We start from the raw sequence: 16,730 nt of genomic DNA, 5'->3' as shown, positions 1-16,730 counted from the left end.
TACGGGTAGCAGAGAGCGCTTTTATTTATTTCTGGAAACATTGGGGCAGCGGCGATGATGTACTGCACTATAATAATGCAGAACATATACTTTGTCACCAAAGTGTTTAATCGAGAAGAAAGGGGCTTAACGAATATTTTAACTTGATAGCTTTAAGAATTTAAAATCAGCAAAGCCGCTGTCGGCGTTGAGGTTGTAAGGCAAACATCAGAAGAAAGTAAAGGGGCATTAAAGTGTTGGGGAAACCTTGGCGTCGAACACGGCTCCTTCGCAGTCACAGGACAGCACACAACCACTCCGCAGCAGAACCGCATTGTTCTCTCCGAATAAATGTGAACATAATGCACTGATTTATGACTGTCAGCTATTGTCATAAGAATGAAACTAATTACGGAAGTGATAGTTAATCGAGTAGCAAAAACATTTCCGCTTTGATTATCTGCGATGTGGTATTACTGGAAAATTCCTTAGATAGTACGGCGCTGCCCCAACAGATGGCGCGAGCAACCGGCATATCCAAGCCATATACGTACAGCCGCCCTGATTTTTAACAATATAGCGCGAGCGTCGACCAAACTGCTGCTCAGCGCCTTATAACGGCGATAAGCGTGCAACACGGCGAGAGTTCGTGCACGAGCACGAAGAGAGAGCGTCTTCTGCTACGCTGTTCGGATCACAAAGACACACGCCCTGCCACAATATCTGTTTGCGACGTTCCGCATTCTTGCGCATGCACGAACTCTCGCCGTGTTGCACGCTTATCGCCGTTATAAGGCGCTGAGCAGCAGTTTGGTCGATGCTCGCGCTATATTGTTAAAAATCAGGGCGGCTGTACGTCCATCGTCTTCAAGGAACTTCGGTTTAAGAACAGCGTAGAAAAAATAGACCACATACTTCAAGCGTGAAGAAATAAACGAATTTTATGTGATTGGTGGTAAAATCAAAGCAAGAGTGAAAGCTCACCATCCACTGAATATAAAAAAATACAAACATTTCGTACCCTGGGAAGATAACGGAGTGGTGTTTCATGCGACGTATGACGTCTTGAGGCTGAAGGGCACGAGAAGGCGATGCGAACGGGGCCCCAAAACGCTATAGCTCTAGGCCTCTTGCTATGAAACGCTATGAACTCTTATAGGTGAACATTAAGCTTCCTCCAATTTTTTTATATCCGGCATGCCTCTATAAAAAACAATGCATTTGAAAACTTTGCTCTGTTTTCTATGCCACGACCAAGACACCAGTGCCCAGTTTATTTTAACACCTTTCTCCTCAATTTCAAAATTATGAAACGCTTGCTAGCTATATGAGGGTTTATGCCATATAAGCAAGTGTAGCTAGCACGCACAAAACTCAAGCTAAAAACACCCCAAAATACAAGCAAAATATGAAACCTCCCCTTCAATATATTTATCTCAAATGGCAGAATTATTATTAGAAAATATATTGTGAAAACGTATTTTAAACAATTCGAAATCATTTGAGCCCTTTCGAAGAGTTTTATTTCTTAGCAGAACATTCGAAAGCGAAGCTCCGTGCCTTTTAACTCTACAAGCATTATCGGGCAACTCCGAAACAAAAATCACACGTAACACAAAACACGAACCTCACATGCACACGAGCGGCGCAAGAGTTTCGCAGGACATAAAATGATAATAGAAGAACGATTTTAGTTTTATAGTTATAATTATAGCGTGTACTTTGTTATACCAATTTATATATTACTTGCGCACTCTATATCGCATTGCTAAAGCGTTAATATTGCTACACCGAATAAATTACCAAATATACATAGCGTTATCAGCAAAACCAGCTGAGAAATTATTAGGTGATAGAAATTGGGAAAAAGTCATCTTGGAACAGCTAGAAGAAAATGCATAGCAAAGAAGTAATAAGTATCTGCGTTTGACTGCCTAAAACATCTCTACATATATGGTGCTAGTTAATCAGTCACTGGCTGCGTGGCTCGCGGAAAACCATCTAGCAACTCGGCGGCCAAAACAGAATCTGTCAATAAAGTGTGTCTTCTGTCTACTTTTACTCTCGCGAGGAGTGCGGTGCCATAAAAGTGAAATTCAATTTATTGTAGAGAACATACCTGATTTGACCCTTCTCCGACTTCCTTAATGCAAACGCCGGAAGGACCAGAAGAACCACTGCCACACATATGTCGGCCATGTGACGAAACCAATCTGACGGGATGGTGTTGTATTCAACTATCTGGCCCAGCGACCTTGCCAAGGCCACTGAGCCCCTTGCGAATACAACAGCGGGACCACAGCGCCTGCTCTTTAGAAGGGACATCTGAAATAAAACGAGAAATCATTCTTTTTTTTCAGCAATGCATCTTTAATGCTGAAGAAAGTAATTATCAAAATGTTTGAGAATTGAATTTAAGGTTCCATTCATTCTGTCTTCAATTTCCTCATTATGTGATACTGTTTTTGCAAATATTGCAAAATTCGTCCGCGATTTACCTAGAATAATTCGTGGAAGTTGTAAAGTGCATTTCGCAAACTCAAGTGCGCTCATTTTGACATCATTTTAATGCTAGTTACTAATTTTAGTGCATTTTTCGACTATACAATGAAACCCTAAAGCTACGACTTCAAATTAACATGTGCACATTGGCTAGAATTCTAAATTTCCAGACTCCGGAGAAAACTTGTCGAAATGATATAAAAATAAGGCTTACCAATATATTCCGTTATATAATTTAGCCATTGGAAATGAAACAAAGTGGTCATTACAGGTGCTGTAAGATTTATGGTAGTTGTTTCTGCATGAATCTTCGAAAGAATGAAAAAGTGAAGTTCTAATTGAAACTGTTTTTTGTTATTATTTGTGAGTGCTTGCCCTGGTGGTTTGTTTTCTGTGATAGGCGATATATTCGAAATGCCGAAGCAGGTCTGTTTTTGACCTAATTCTAAAAGAAACCATGAAAACTCCAGTTTAACTTCGGTTTGAGGATGAGACGATTAGACGCTCTTTAGGAAATCACCAGGGTTATTGGTTTATTTGTGGATATGAGATATTGTCCCGGCCGTCCTTTGCACTTCGTATTGTTTACATATGTGTTCCTAAGGTTATGATAAATTGGCCGAGCACTTAAATAATATTATGTGAGAAAGGCGAGAAGATTCCGAGTTACCTGCTTTTACGGGTTCAGCGATTCTTTGCTTATTAACGTCGATTAGTGGCCGTTAATTTAAGCAAATTTGGACGAAGTAAAATTTTGGGGATTAAGAGAACCACCCAAATATGGAAGTCGCCATTTGGTTTGCCATACTGAATTAGGGTAGACAATGATCTAAAAACTTGGGATGAAATCGGGATGAAATCCTATTTCGAGGGTTTAGGAAGGCCAGATTTTAGTAGTAGCACACATACATTTGTGTGTGATAACTAAGGTAGTCAGTGCCCAATCAGGATAGACACCACTTTTTGTGCACGTAGGGCCAAGTCAAGTATCAGTGTCAGGAAGAACAAGCGTTGGAGTATGCGAACTACGTTTGGAGGCCGTATCAGAAGCATCTAGACATCGATCTTGATCAATTTTTGGCGAGCTCGGGTTTTGGAAATATAGGGGGTCAAATCTTAATGGCAGCTCACCAAAATTTGTATCAACCACTGAATTGGACATATTAGAGATTGAGTTTGATCAAATTCTGACAAGGTCAAATTTTAGAGTCTCACGGGAACAAGTGGTGGTGGTCTAGCACACTTTTGAGGTAACCGCTGAATCGGGCCTACTCAAAGTTTGTTAAGCAGAATTTTGATCCAATTCTGACGAGGTCCAATTTTAGGTGTCGAGGGGGCCAAATGTACGGGGGTGGCCCTTAAAAATTTGATGGCCAGTGCCTAGTTGGTTATACTCCCATTAGTTTTGATACCGAAGTGATTAAACTTAATACATTAGACTTGATATTCATTATCTATGCGGTTCGTGTGGAGACGATTTGATGACGGCCTCCGTCCACGCACTTTCCTTACACACAATGCGGACGTGCTTTATCGACGGCCTCTGAGGACGCCACTTTGGAGACAAGATGCTTTCGGATTAGAACGGGTTGCTCGTATCGTAGCCCTGGATAGAGATAAGGGATGGACTGTTGGTTAATAACTTTCTGCCACACGCTATTTGTCGAATCCGTCTTTTAAAAACGCCCCGCCGGGGTGGCGCATGACGACGCCACAACCCACCTGGCTGATTGTTGTATTAATGAATGCTCATTGTGCCCTGTAAGTGGTTTTGTGTATTGTGCCGAAGTCAGACAATAAAGAAAAAAAAATCCGGGGTGGCGCATTGGTTAAACGTTCGACTACTGAGCCCAAGGACGCGGGATCGAATCCCGGCCTCGGCGGCTGAGTTTCGATGGAGGCGAAACGGAGTGGCGTCCGTGTACTGTGCGATTTCAGTGCACGTTTAAGAACCTCAGGTGGCCGAAATTTCCGGAGTCCTCCACTACGGCGTCTCTCATAGCTGAGTCGCTTTGGGACGTTAAACCCCACAAACCAACCAACCATCTTTTAAAAAGCAGTCCTTTTACCACGTTCCTTTTTATGCTTGGTAATAAACATGATGCGTAGCACTGCGAACGGCATCAACCACCAATATCGACTACAGTGTTATACCCTGTGTTTTCGGTACCTCTGAAACCGTTGTGATGAGCGCGTTTCTTGCGCGCCGTTTGCAGTCGTGCCCCTCACGGCTGCACACTGTTTTGGCGTGGCAATCGTGGCGGATATTAAGAACTTCAGCATTCTAGAAAACAGAGCCCCACTTCAGCCTCAAGTTCTTGATTACACGTCGTCCGGAGACCGTTCACACACGCACGCTTTGAGGACGCCACTTGAGCGCCCGTATTAATGGTATATCCAGTAAAATTCCACAACTCCGCAAAAAGCCGCGAAGTGCACACGTGGTCTGCTACGTAGCTTTGAAAGGCTTTTAAATGCAGAAATCGAAGCAATTATCGAGGTTATCGAAGTAGAAATTGAAGCGTGCGAAGTAGCTACTCATTATTCATTAGCCTCAAATCAAGAGTAATCTGGGTCTACTGGGCAACTTTGGGACCCTCACGGAGCTAGTAGGTTTCTCAAACTAGGCTTGAAGTGAAAGACGATTTTAGTGGCGAAAGTACCCGGGTTCGATCCCGACCGCCGGCGGCTGCATTTCGATGGAGGCGAAACGAAGTGGCGTCCGTGTACTGTGCATTGGCAGTGCATTTTAAAGATCCTCAGGTGGTCGAAATTACCCCGGAGCCCTCTATTATGGCACCCATTTCTCTCTAACCGCTTTCATTCCAAATTTCCTCCCTTCCCTTACTGTGCGGTCCAGGTGTCCACAAAACAGGTGTGACACCATGTACCCTTCCTATCCTGTAAATCAATGATTATTAATATAGTTATTTTGGTGTCAAGAACAAATCAATGAATACCTTATTATTGACAGCTTTTCGTCCCCCGTTTCTACGGGGCTGAGAATGTCAAGCAGTGAGAACTATGTTTGCGTCCAGAATTCTATTAAAGACGGTTTTCTTCAAAGGAAAGCATCAAAATGCTTTAATATTTGACCTTATATACCTTGTAATAAAAGAAATGACCGCCTACAGAACTTCCTCTTACCATGACATTGGATAAAATTTAAGAAATCAACTGCTACACTACTCCAATTTGGTCCTGACAGGATAAATTTGCGGGTTATTGGGAAACACTTTCTACGTGTTCCCAGCGTACGTGCTTACCCAGGGCTGCATGTACAGCCGAGTCATAAATATACAGGCCACCGCAATGGGATGTGGATCGAGTGCCGGGCCGGGTGGTGGCGCGCCTGTCTTTAATGCGCGCTTGGTCAACACCCTCTAGACTAAGAGAAGGCCAGCGCAAGTCCCCCTTTCTACTAGTCCTACGTCACGACAGTGAGATCTGGGTATAGATCGGCGGCGCCGAGCGCAAGCGTACGCAAGCAAGGCGATCTGGAACGACTTTGCGTGTTTTCAGCCTGTGTTCGCTGTGTTCCTAATCCGCGTTGCAAAGGCGCTTGCGAGCAAGGTATCTTCAATGTTTGGGGGTTGTTGTGCGCAAAACTGTCGCTCTAATTATGCCAATGAATCCAAAGCGCGAGCGTACAAGTTTCCGTTGGACGCGGCTCAAAATGCAGCGTGGACGAAGGCTGTGCCGTGGAAAAACTTACCAATCTAGTGCACTGTGGTAAGAAAGCGTTCTTGCTTGCTTCCTAATACTCGTGCTGCTATTCACCACTATTTGGTTTAGCACAGTGTATTAAAGCGGAACAAAATTGTTTTCATATCTAAATTATTTTCTCATGGAAAAAATTTTATTCGCTAGTGGCCACGTGATTGTAGCGGCCATAATAAATGACTGGTTTAAAGCGAGTTAGCTGCTCGCTGCGTTAATACACTCATGGTAATCGCTGCTCCCAGCCTAAACAGCTTTTTTGCATATTTACGTTACAGCTTTGTGACCAGCACGTCCGTGAAAGCAACCTCGTATTCACGACAAACTACGCCGAGCGTCTTCAAGGTCACCGTTCTGAGTAACATCTCTGCCTACCATTCTTAGCTGTATCTATCCATCTAACAATAAATGTGCTCTCAGATGAATTTTGTGCATGTCTTAATGTTCATTCAAGCAACTCTGAATGAAGATGAAAATTTCCTCGCAACTTCATTTCTGCCATTGGAATAAGACTGTGTCAAACTTTTCATATACTTCAAAAGACTGGCAATATTAAATAACACAGGTAACACAAGTATAACCCTCCTCATTGCTAGCACTAAAAATTTCAAGAGGTAGCTCCAGAGCAGCGTTGAATAAAAAAAAAACGCAGCCGCGTAAGGTGAAGCCGACTTTCAGTATGATCTCACTACGATGATGTCACAAAAGCTTGCACAGGCCTTGTATTAGTCTAGGTGGTGTAGGCTTGTTGCGACGATATAGTTGGTGAGGGGTAGAGGGTCCCTTGCCCTCGGGCGAGGAAGGGAGATGTAGTCGCGCTGGCTTTGTGATAGTAAGTGCGGCGTTCGCATTATTCGTTTCTGGCCTCTACGCGAGAGTGCTTGCATCAATCTAGTGCGGCGAGTCGTCATCGTCACGCTCTCCCAAGCGCTCGCTGGATTCAAGCGGCATCGCTGTCACGGGCGCTGGAAGATAAAACATCGCGACTGCTTACCGCTATCGCCGGCTATTTGCGAAAAACGTTCTGTGGCTCAAAACGTTCCATGTATGCTCCGCCATGAAGAAAGAAAAGAGAAAAGGTGTCCAGCCCGCTTAGCTACTGTCAGCAAACTCTGCCCTGCACGCTTTTCTGTTTAGGCAATTTTTCGTCCCTTAAATCGTTGGAAGGCTTTTCACGATCTTATCGTTTTAAGTGAAAGCCTCATAGGCGCCATATTAAGGAATGCCAGCGCCGTCCAGAGACTAAAAAACGCTATCCAAAAAGAAAAGAACGGCGTGGCATTAACGCAACGGTGGTGCGGTCACTTCCGTCCATTAACTCAAGTTACCGACATTCTAGTGGAAATTAAGAAGAAGAAATGGACATGGGCAGGACATGTAGTGCGAAGAGAGGATAACCGATGGTCGCTGAGGGTAACAAATTGGATTCCAAGGGAAGGAAAGCGTAGCAGGGGGCGGCAGAAAGTTAGGTGGGCGGATGAGATTAAGAAGTTCGCAGGGTTCAAGTGGAGGCAGCTAGCACAGGACCGGGTTTATTGGAGAAATATGGGAGAGGCCTTCGCCCTGCAGTGGGTATAATCAGGCTGATGATGATGATGATGATGATGATGTCTGGGGTGTGAGAAACCCATCATGTTGGATTACTTCAAGTAAAGGATGTGTAAATTGAAATTCATGTTGGATTGCATTTAATTAGATGTGTATTTCGCAGAAAACGTGCATTAAAAGCGTTGGTTTGGGCTATGGTTCCTTAAGAGTGAAACCTGGCTAGTCGTGATTAATTATGTGTGGATTATAATAGATCAAGTTATAATATGGTAGAATAGATAAAATTTAGTCTATGGAACACAATTTGTGCGCTAGACGCCGCTTGCCATGGAATCCTCCCAATATAGAGACCGCAGATAACGAATCTTTGGCTTATTTTCTGCGCAGTTACGTTTTCTTGGTAGTGGTTTGCAGGGAGTTTACATCGTTGCAGAACACGCACACCGATTTTTTACCCTACTATTCGATGGGTTAATGTAACGTGTTGAATACTTGACCTTGATTTTATTAAGTAGGCGGCAGTAATTGTTGCGTTATTATTTGAAGTCCAGCAAGGCAGTTAGCAGAAGAGGTTTTCATGGATTGTGCATGAATTTAAGGAAAGTAAATTTGGCGCTTTTAGAACTACTGACGTACTTTGAAGGTATGAATATTGAGCACATTTAACAAAACAGATCACAACCTCAGTCCATCATAATAAAAGTAATCTAACTCATCAAAACGTAATTGAATCCTCTGCACCCACCATCCATCAGAGTACTCCGTAACCTGTCTCAGTCTAGCCAACCACAACCAAATACAACGAGGACACTCTTCCTCTATATATCCCCATAATCCACAGTACCCAAAATAATCCACCCAATTCAACGTTCTTAATTCTTAATCTTCGTACAATTACCCTTAATCTACTGTCATCTGCCTTAATGAATGCTAACCGTAACAATAACCCTTAATGAAAACGCGACTATCATAATTAAACCATTCTATTAGAATTCTCACCTTTTCCCCTCTAAGTCGATCCTAATTAATTTAATCAAATATATCCTTAATCCTTTTGATGTAGGCAAAAAGCAAACAGCACTGTGGGATGTCGGTGCAGGTCAAAGAACAAGTGCTCGAAATTGGCGTTATCCGATTTAATCAAAACGTGATCCATACCTTGTCCAACGTTATTCATCACAACTCACCCTCAATCCTAATCTGTCCACCCCATAAACTATCGCACCCCAATGTCATCGCTTCAATACACCCCAAACATTCGTTAACATTCTGATAGACTACTGTGACCACCTGACTGCCCCAATGGCGTCAGGGCGATTATTCAGAACCAAATTTTGCACGCCGAATGCTACTGGCTTTTGCTGCTACTAAGAGATGTGTTTCGCATTAAATTAAAAGTTCATCCCACGACTTGTTAGTAACAAATCACAGAAAAGGAGTCTGGAAAGAATCGCAGGGAACGCAACGCTTGCGGCAAGGCACTAAGCTCTCTTCGAGCCTTTTCTTGTTTCTTTTGTTTATTGCGAAGCACGTCTTAAATGTTATCGACCACTCCATGTGTAGCGAACACTCCGGAAAGCAGCTGCCGCGCTTTATTTTTCAGCGTCGGTGATAGCACATGCCCAAGGTGAGTTTGCACATTGCATCGATGCAAGCGCTTCCGCAAAGGCGACAGGAATGACGCGATAGCCTCACTCACTATAGCGCAGCCACAGCGATATTATTTCCCTTACCCTCCCAAGAGCAAGGCAGCTGTTCGCCCTCACCCTCTTTACCCTTGCTGCAGGCGCGCTAAGAAACCAGGGGCGCTACCTCCAGGCCCCGCGTCCGCTCCGTGTCCCTTCGCAGTGTGCTGTATATTTATGACGGGTGCTGTACATTATACAAGGAGCTCAGTGAGGGTCTTGAAAAGAAGGCTACTTAATAATTATGTTTTAAGACGAAAGCTTTTCATGTCTCCTCATTGTCGACAGAAGGTTGTCGACAGAAGGTTTTCAGCAGAAGGTTGTAAGCAGAGGTGTCACGCTGTCGAGAGCGAGAGTTAAACATACATTTATAAACCTTGTTTCCACCGGGAATCGAGCCTCCATCTCTGGGATCCCCAGCCGAGTCCATTACCAATTGCGCCACGCCCTGGTTTGTTTTATTGTGAAGCAATACTACTTTAGCTGCCGCCTCAGCACGTGCCATGCAGCGGCCGCATAGCCACGCTTGACCTTTCGCGTGACCTCGCTGCGTGACGTCATACCATCTGTGTAAAAACGGGGCCCCATCACACACCGTCGTCTGCGCGGCGCATAGCCACTGCCGCGGCCTGACTCCCGCCCCTCTCACCAGGGGCGCTGCGCGATATGTGACGTCATACCATCTGCTTAAAAACGGGGCCACATCTCACGCCTGTCGCCTTGCGCGGCGCCTAGCCACGGCCGCGGCCTGTGACCCGCTCTTCTCGTCAAGCCCATGAGATGCCACCTCCAGCCTATACGCTAGGCAGGTTGCAAGGATAAAGCATCAGCGAGCTACGGAGACAGAACAAGAACGAGAAGAACGGCTTTTCAAGCGACGAGCTCAAGATGCAGCCAGGCGAAAAAAAAAACGCTAAGCGTCTTCGGCCGCAAAATCAACGGCAGAAGCAAGTAAAGAAGTTATAAATTTGACAGACAGTGTGGAATGTGCATCTTGTTCCAGCACTACTAGTTCGGAACGCTGGAACGCAGCCAAACGGGAGCGACGTGCCCAAGAAACTCCGGAACAGCGGCAGCAGACTCGAGAAGGAACATGCGTATCGAGAGAGCAGAATGAAAAGTATATATTTCTCCTCACGCAGGAAACGACGATGCCGTCAACATCTTGGCTAATGGTTTACCTGAACGCACCGACAGAAGAATGCTCATCTTCACAGGAGACTTCAATAAAGATCCCAGAAGAGACCCATCGTTCATAGAAGCCCTCGAATCCAGATATTCCCTTGAACTATGCCAACTGCAACCAGTGTCAACAACTCAGTGGTGAAGCAGTTTAGACTTAATCATGTACAGACCTTCTGACGAATATGTGATAAGTCATGTGCAGAACAAGAGTCATTTATTCACAGACCACCGAAGCGCATTTATAGATTTGGATGAAAGATGAAAACGAGTAACATGAATGTGTCATAATTCTTGTCTGTGCGTGTTTACCCATGACAAAAATAGCACAGCCAAGAGTATCGCCATAGCCATACTAGCATAAGCATAATCACCACAGGCGGCACAATAGCAGAACCCACGTATTGCTTCGCAATTACCAGGCTTAACCAAGATAAGTCACAGCCAACTTTTTTTCTTTACTGACGGTCGACAAAGTACATTCAGGAATAGAACTCACTAGCCTACCTTTGACTTAAGCGAATAATAAAACGTTTTCATTTTGACTAATGCGTCAATCATATCCATCTACTGAGGTTTCTCAGGCTGACTGCAGGGATCATGTTTGGGAAATTTGACACTTTCAATTAAGTTGTCCCTGACCGATAGTACATTTTCTTCGGCGTGCCTAACAGCCATCCGCGTTTTCTGAATTCTGTGGAGGCCCAGCACCATAATCATGTCGTATAGAACCTCGTCATTTTGTATGGGTAGAAACCGGATGGCTTTAGGATTATTGAGTAGTTCTTTGTAATATATCCCAGTGAAAAACGGGATCCCAGCAGTCTATAAAACGTGATCGATGGTCTCTGCTTGTTTACAGATAGTGCATTTGAAAGTGCAAGATACAAATATATACGTTTATCATTAAGCCACGTTTTACGGGAAGGGTACCAGAGTGAAGCTTGAAGAAAAACAATTTGATGGTCGGTTTTACTGCCATCTTCCTAACTCTGACTAGGACATCTTGTCTTGGATCTCCACAATATATGGATCGTATAGAGAAACGTATCATTGTTAATAAGCAGTTATCAGAATGTGTACCTGTCTGTTCTTCAGTACGGCAAGGATGTCCGCTTTCACCTTTGCTTTTTGCTAACTATCTTCAGCCGTTTCTGTTATCATTGATACATAATGAACGTGTCTACGGGCTCACTCTCCAGTCTACGCAGGTAAAAATACTAGCTTACGCGGACGATATTGCAGTTTTTTGTGCAGATCGGGAAAGCGTTATAGAAGTCTTTCGAGTTGCGTGTGACTACTGAAAAGAAGACAGGGTATGAAATAAATTGGGAGAAGAGCAGTGGTTGCTGGCATGGTAAATGGGATAGTACACCGAAAATGTTTCCTAATATGCGGTGAACGAACGTTCCAGCGAAGAAAAGTATTCATGATTCATAAGTTATTGCGTTTAGCAAATCAACACCACTGTTACTTTTCTGGGTGATTAGATGAACTTCGAGCAAGCGGTCACACTGCAGCTTGTAAGGACTGCCTTTATTCCATTTCGGCAGCCGGGCAGGAAAGAGCGACGCAGCGCTCGGAAGAGGCGCTTATATTGTCCCCGATATCAGGGCTTTTTATACGCGTCCTCGTGAAGAGAAAGGAACAATACGTTCCTCGTGAAAGAGGGCGTTATCTACCGAAGAACGTAGGATCGCCCTCCTGCTATTCCTGAAGGCAATGCTATAGATGCCAACTGCCTGCTCTGCAGCTTGCTTCCTGCCTCGCCTATCAGTAGAGTATTCATTGTTTTTACCTTCCCCATGGTCGATTCTATATCTTCGCAAATCTTTTAAATTGCCCGGTAATTACGACTACATGCAGGCGCGTATACTTGTACAAACTTCAGTTTATATCACTCAGTATGCTTAATTACGATGCCTGCCACCCTCTTATTAATGCTATAGAATTAACCTACATTACCAGCTCTGTACGTGTTGACAAGTAAACCTACCCATAGTTCTCATCTCTATGGTAAACCGTGATAACACACTACATACCCACCCTTTAGTACAGTATATGCCTCAGTATAACCTTACTAATTCCCTATGATATCCCTTTCAATACCCTATAGTTGCTCTAATACCACTGCTAAATTAGCCTCAGTGGCTAGGGTTTCAACATTATTAAACGTTACCAGGGGCATTTTCCAATGACAGCTTGTCCGGAGTTATAAATTCTTAGCACCCTCCACTGCATCAAAGGTCTGGCCGCCACCGTGGTAAGTTGCTTCACAGCTGCCGGGGATTGATAGCCGAGGGCTTATTGCCCTCTTCATTTGAGATTGCGGTCAATTACAGCACCAGGGCGGCCAACTCCTGTTCTGCTGAGGAAGTGCGTTGCCAGAATCGTTCACCGGCATCAGGTCGGTCCTCAAACCTGTTTATGCAATTCCATGGAAACGGCGATTCAACGCTGCTCAACACATAGATTGCTAGCACGGGGGGAGCGTTGTACCTTCTAGGGTGTAGAACGTTCGAATGCATCTTAGCAAGGAAAGTGGGATTGGCTATAAAAAGGCGTCCCACAAAATAGCCTTTGCAAGGACATCAACAACCCATAGACTTCTATATGCAGTACGTGTCGAAGGCCGCCGCATAAAACCGCCTTCAAAAAAGGCGAGCGGAGAGGCCCACATAACTGTGCATCGAAGGTTAGGTAGATCGGAGGTTTGATGGTTAGATTTCCTCCGGTGACGGATTTTTCTCCTAATTGTCAGCTTGTGGGAGCAATTCCTAAATACATTACCGCCGACCAGGAGCCTAGAAAAGCAGCGGACAGGATTAACTCATAAATTTTTCGCTGAAAGTGATTACGCAACATGGTAGCTACCGTCGTAGCTAGTAGCTGAGCTGCCAGATGGTGACAGTCATGAAAACAGCAATGATTGGTTTGTCTTAAAACTAGCGTTTCTTGCGATAAGGTGTTTCACACTTTCACTTCTCTCTTCACCCGTAAATCCAGTTTACATACTCACATCACGTCGACGTAAATGTTTCTATTCCTACCCAGCCGCTATGGTTAAGTAGTTGGGTCTTTCGGCTGTTCTACTTAAGGGCGCTAAATAAATCGCATACGTGCGGTGGCTTTCGGTGCAAGACGAAAACTGCATGTGTGCTGTGCGATGTTATTGCGCGTTATAAATCATCAGTTAGTCGACATTTCTCAAGCCCTCCTCTACACTGTTGCCGGCAGTTTGAGTCATTCAGGAATCTTAAATACTGAAAGGGTAAGCAAAATGATTTCCACCTGTACGTTAAAGCACCTGATGCTTTTCTTGTGTGGTGCTTTGTTTTGTGCCATACTCTATACACTTCAAATTTACACAGCCTTGCCAAGACTAATCAAATAAATCAAATCACCCTTTAGGCAACGCTTGTAAGTACTTTATGAACTAAATATAAATAGTTTGCATACAGGTTGTCAACTTCTTTAGTGCTTCATAGGTTTGTCCGATTAAGCGCATTATGCATGTTCAGGGCTGATTTCGCTTCATATGCTCGCCAATTTGTCTTTAGTTAAGCATGTTGGTATAATAAGTGAGGAAAATATAACTGTTTCTCTTGTAGTATTGCTGACTTCACCTTAGAATAAGCCATTGCTGTAAACATAATGCCTTGGTCTTTCCTTCACTTTACCCACGTTTAACAGAAAGCAGACAATAAGCTAATGTTACGGAACGAGCAATAGTAACCCATTTCACTTTGTCTAGGCGTCGGCACAAATTGATGCAAAGATTTAGTTATGAAAAAAAGTGGACTAGACAAAACCTTGCTCTGTAATGATTAAAGAATACTCAGAGTAGGCAGCGGCGTGTTATGCGTCTTACCGCGCACATCAACTCGAAAATTCTGAAGGCCGTGGCAATTCCAAGACTCCGTGCTCCCAGTGTGCTTTGTGGTGGGAAGATGGAGAGGCCAGCTATGATCCAGAGCTTTTGAAGAACAGAACTGTTCAAAACTGATGGAAATTCCAACACGAAAGCGCTGATGTCCGAAGTCGCTGCAGTTACGAGGCTGCTGACCGTGAAATAGGTCCTGAGAACCTGGATATAAGAAAAGCAAATGACTATTTGGCGTGACCAATCAAATATATGTACTCAGTGATCTTAGCTACACCTCAAGACGTCCGCGGAGAAGCCTCAGCCGCTGCAAATTATCTGTGAGCGAGGTTTCTGTGCACAGCAACAAATCCGCATAGTCAATGATAAACACGCCATCAACATTTTAAACTTCATCCCACCTAGAAATGCACTGTGCGATCACTTTTGAAAAGGCACTGTAGTTTTTGTATGTAAACCATTATCTGCCAGTCCTCCGCCCGCTTTTTGTTTCTACGAGCCGCAGAGTATACGGGGCGCGAAACACCGACAATGTGTGCTCTGTAGCGCACTCTGGTGTCCTTCATTTGCCTAGAGATGTCGTTGGTAGAATAGGATCTGCGTTCGGCACGCGCAACGCTTTTAACTATAAAAAGCACCATAGCTGTCAAGCATAATGCTACTGTTGGCGTACGGATAAAAAGAAGTTGACATTTCCCGAAATAATATATGGCAACAATGTCGCAAGTCTTTTCTTATCAAATCAAATCAAATTGTTTATTTTCACCAGGTGCTTGCTGGTTTGAGCACCTGGGCTAGAAGCTGCTCGAGGCAGCTTGACGAGACCCAGGTGACTATTAAAGAAAAAAAAATAATAAAAACAATCAAGGTAGGGCGCGGTGAGCATGAAAAGAATTCGTTAAAAATACAACCGGAACAATGAAAACCGACGTGTTCACACGTGCGATGTACAGGCGTTCAAACAACCAAGGTATACAATATATAAAACAGATTACAAATAAACAATTCCAGATACATAATCGCTGATGCCACATGAAGTGTCAAACACTCGTAAGGTATACAGTAATTAAAACTCTATAGCACATGTGCATGTTGAGAAAAAACCATCAAGGTATAAAATACAAGAGCATTAGATTGTAAAATGGGCTACGTAAGAGACAAAGTGACAAATAGCGTACTCCAGAATCTTGAAACTTCATGTGTGATTTAAGATTTGTTACCTTAAGCATCCCTTATATGTGAAATAAAGGAGTACCTGTAGATTATGTTGATTTATTGTGAAAAGCAACTAGAGCCTATTTGACAATAGTGGAATGAAAGTTTGCTTAGTAGAAATAAAGATCTCGCCCATCTCTTTCAAAAAATTTACGCGATATATATGTCGAAAGCAAGCCTTAAGCCGCCCATAAGCCAACGAAACTCCGAAACCAGAAAAAAACGTATAATGGAGATGTTTTGAAAAGGAAAGGTTCCCTTCAATGTATAGGCATTTTCTACAAATATTTATTTTCCTTATCTAAGATTACGATGCTTTAAGCATAAGCAGTAAATTAGGATCGCATTACATCTTTGTAAACGTCGTTTAAAGAGAAGCTCCTTGCGGTCGGCCGAGTTACTTTAAAAGGTACGGTAATAAAAATCCATTGACCTACCTGTGTTAGAGAGACCTCTTGAATCCAGAAGGGACGGTCCTGCGGCTCGCATTGGGGAGGATGACGGATGCACTGTCGAATGAAGCTCCGATTGCTTTGGCTTGTAGATTCTGAAGTATTTGATCCAAATGGGAGCCCTAAGTTCCACCACTTGATGACGTCCAGACCTTCCGAAGCCAGGATGGAGAGCTCTTGAGTTTTACCATGCAGCAAGGACAGCAGAAGAAATTCTAGAACACCTTCTAAAACAGCGGCTCCTGCTCTGCCTATGTGGTAACCACGGCGCCCTCCGTTGATACGGCTCCTTCTCTCGTCGCACATGCTGCACGGTCGCGAAACCATGAGAAAAAAACATCGACAATACTGGCAGTAAATAGAAGCTTACCCTTTTTTAGCTTTTTGCACTCGCAGAGTAATATTTGATCACCCTGCGAGAGGAATCATTGGAGTGCGCCTTCGTTTTTGTTGTCTCTTCGTCTTCTATCTCATCTCCATGATTCCAAAATGAAAAAAATGAAATTGTCCTTGGCAGTGTTTGAGTCTGTTGATATAACACAAAAAGGCGAGGGAGGAATGGCG

The 16,730-nt window shown here is 43.8% G+C and overlaps 1 protein-coding gene across 1 annotated transcript; it reads right to left on the bottom strand.

The window, feature by feature from the left end:
• Nucleotides 1-1,025: 1,025 nt before the first annotated feature.
• LOC146175140 (uncharacterized) lies at nucleotides 1,026-16,472 on the bottom strand. Its single transcript, XM_084585532.1, has 4 exons — nucleotides 16,152-16,472; nucleotides 14,488-14,703; nucleotides 2,099-2,304; nucleotides 1,026-1,050 (listed from the first exon to the last, which is right to left on the bottom strand). Exons 1-4 carry the CDS (start codon nucleotides 16,470-16,472, stop codon nucleotides 1,026-1,028), a joined length of 768 nt encoding a protein of 255 aa, XP_084441658.1.
• Between the last annotated feature and the right edge of the window lie 258 nt (nucleotides 16,473-16,730).

This window comes from Amblyomma maculatum, chromosome 11 (genome assembly GCF_055883805.1).
Source record: "Amblyomma maculatum isolate TAMU_Amacu chromosome 11, ASM5588380v1, whole genome shotgun sequence".
Taxonomy (NCBI): Eukaryota; Metazoa; Arthropoda; class Arachnida; order Ixodida; family Ixodidae; genus Amblyomma; species Amblyomma maculatum.
The sequence above is the reverse complement of the archived record's forward strand: the minus strand, read 5'-3'. Positions and strand labels throughout refer to the sequence as shown.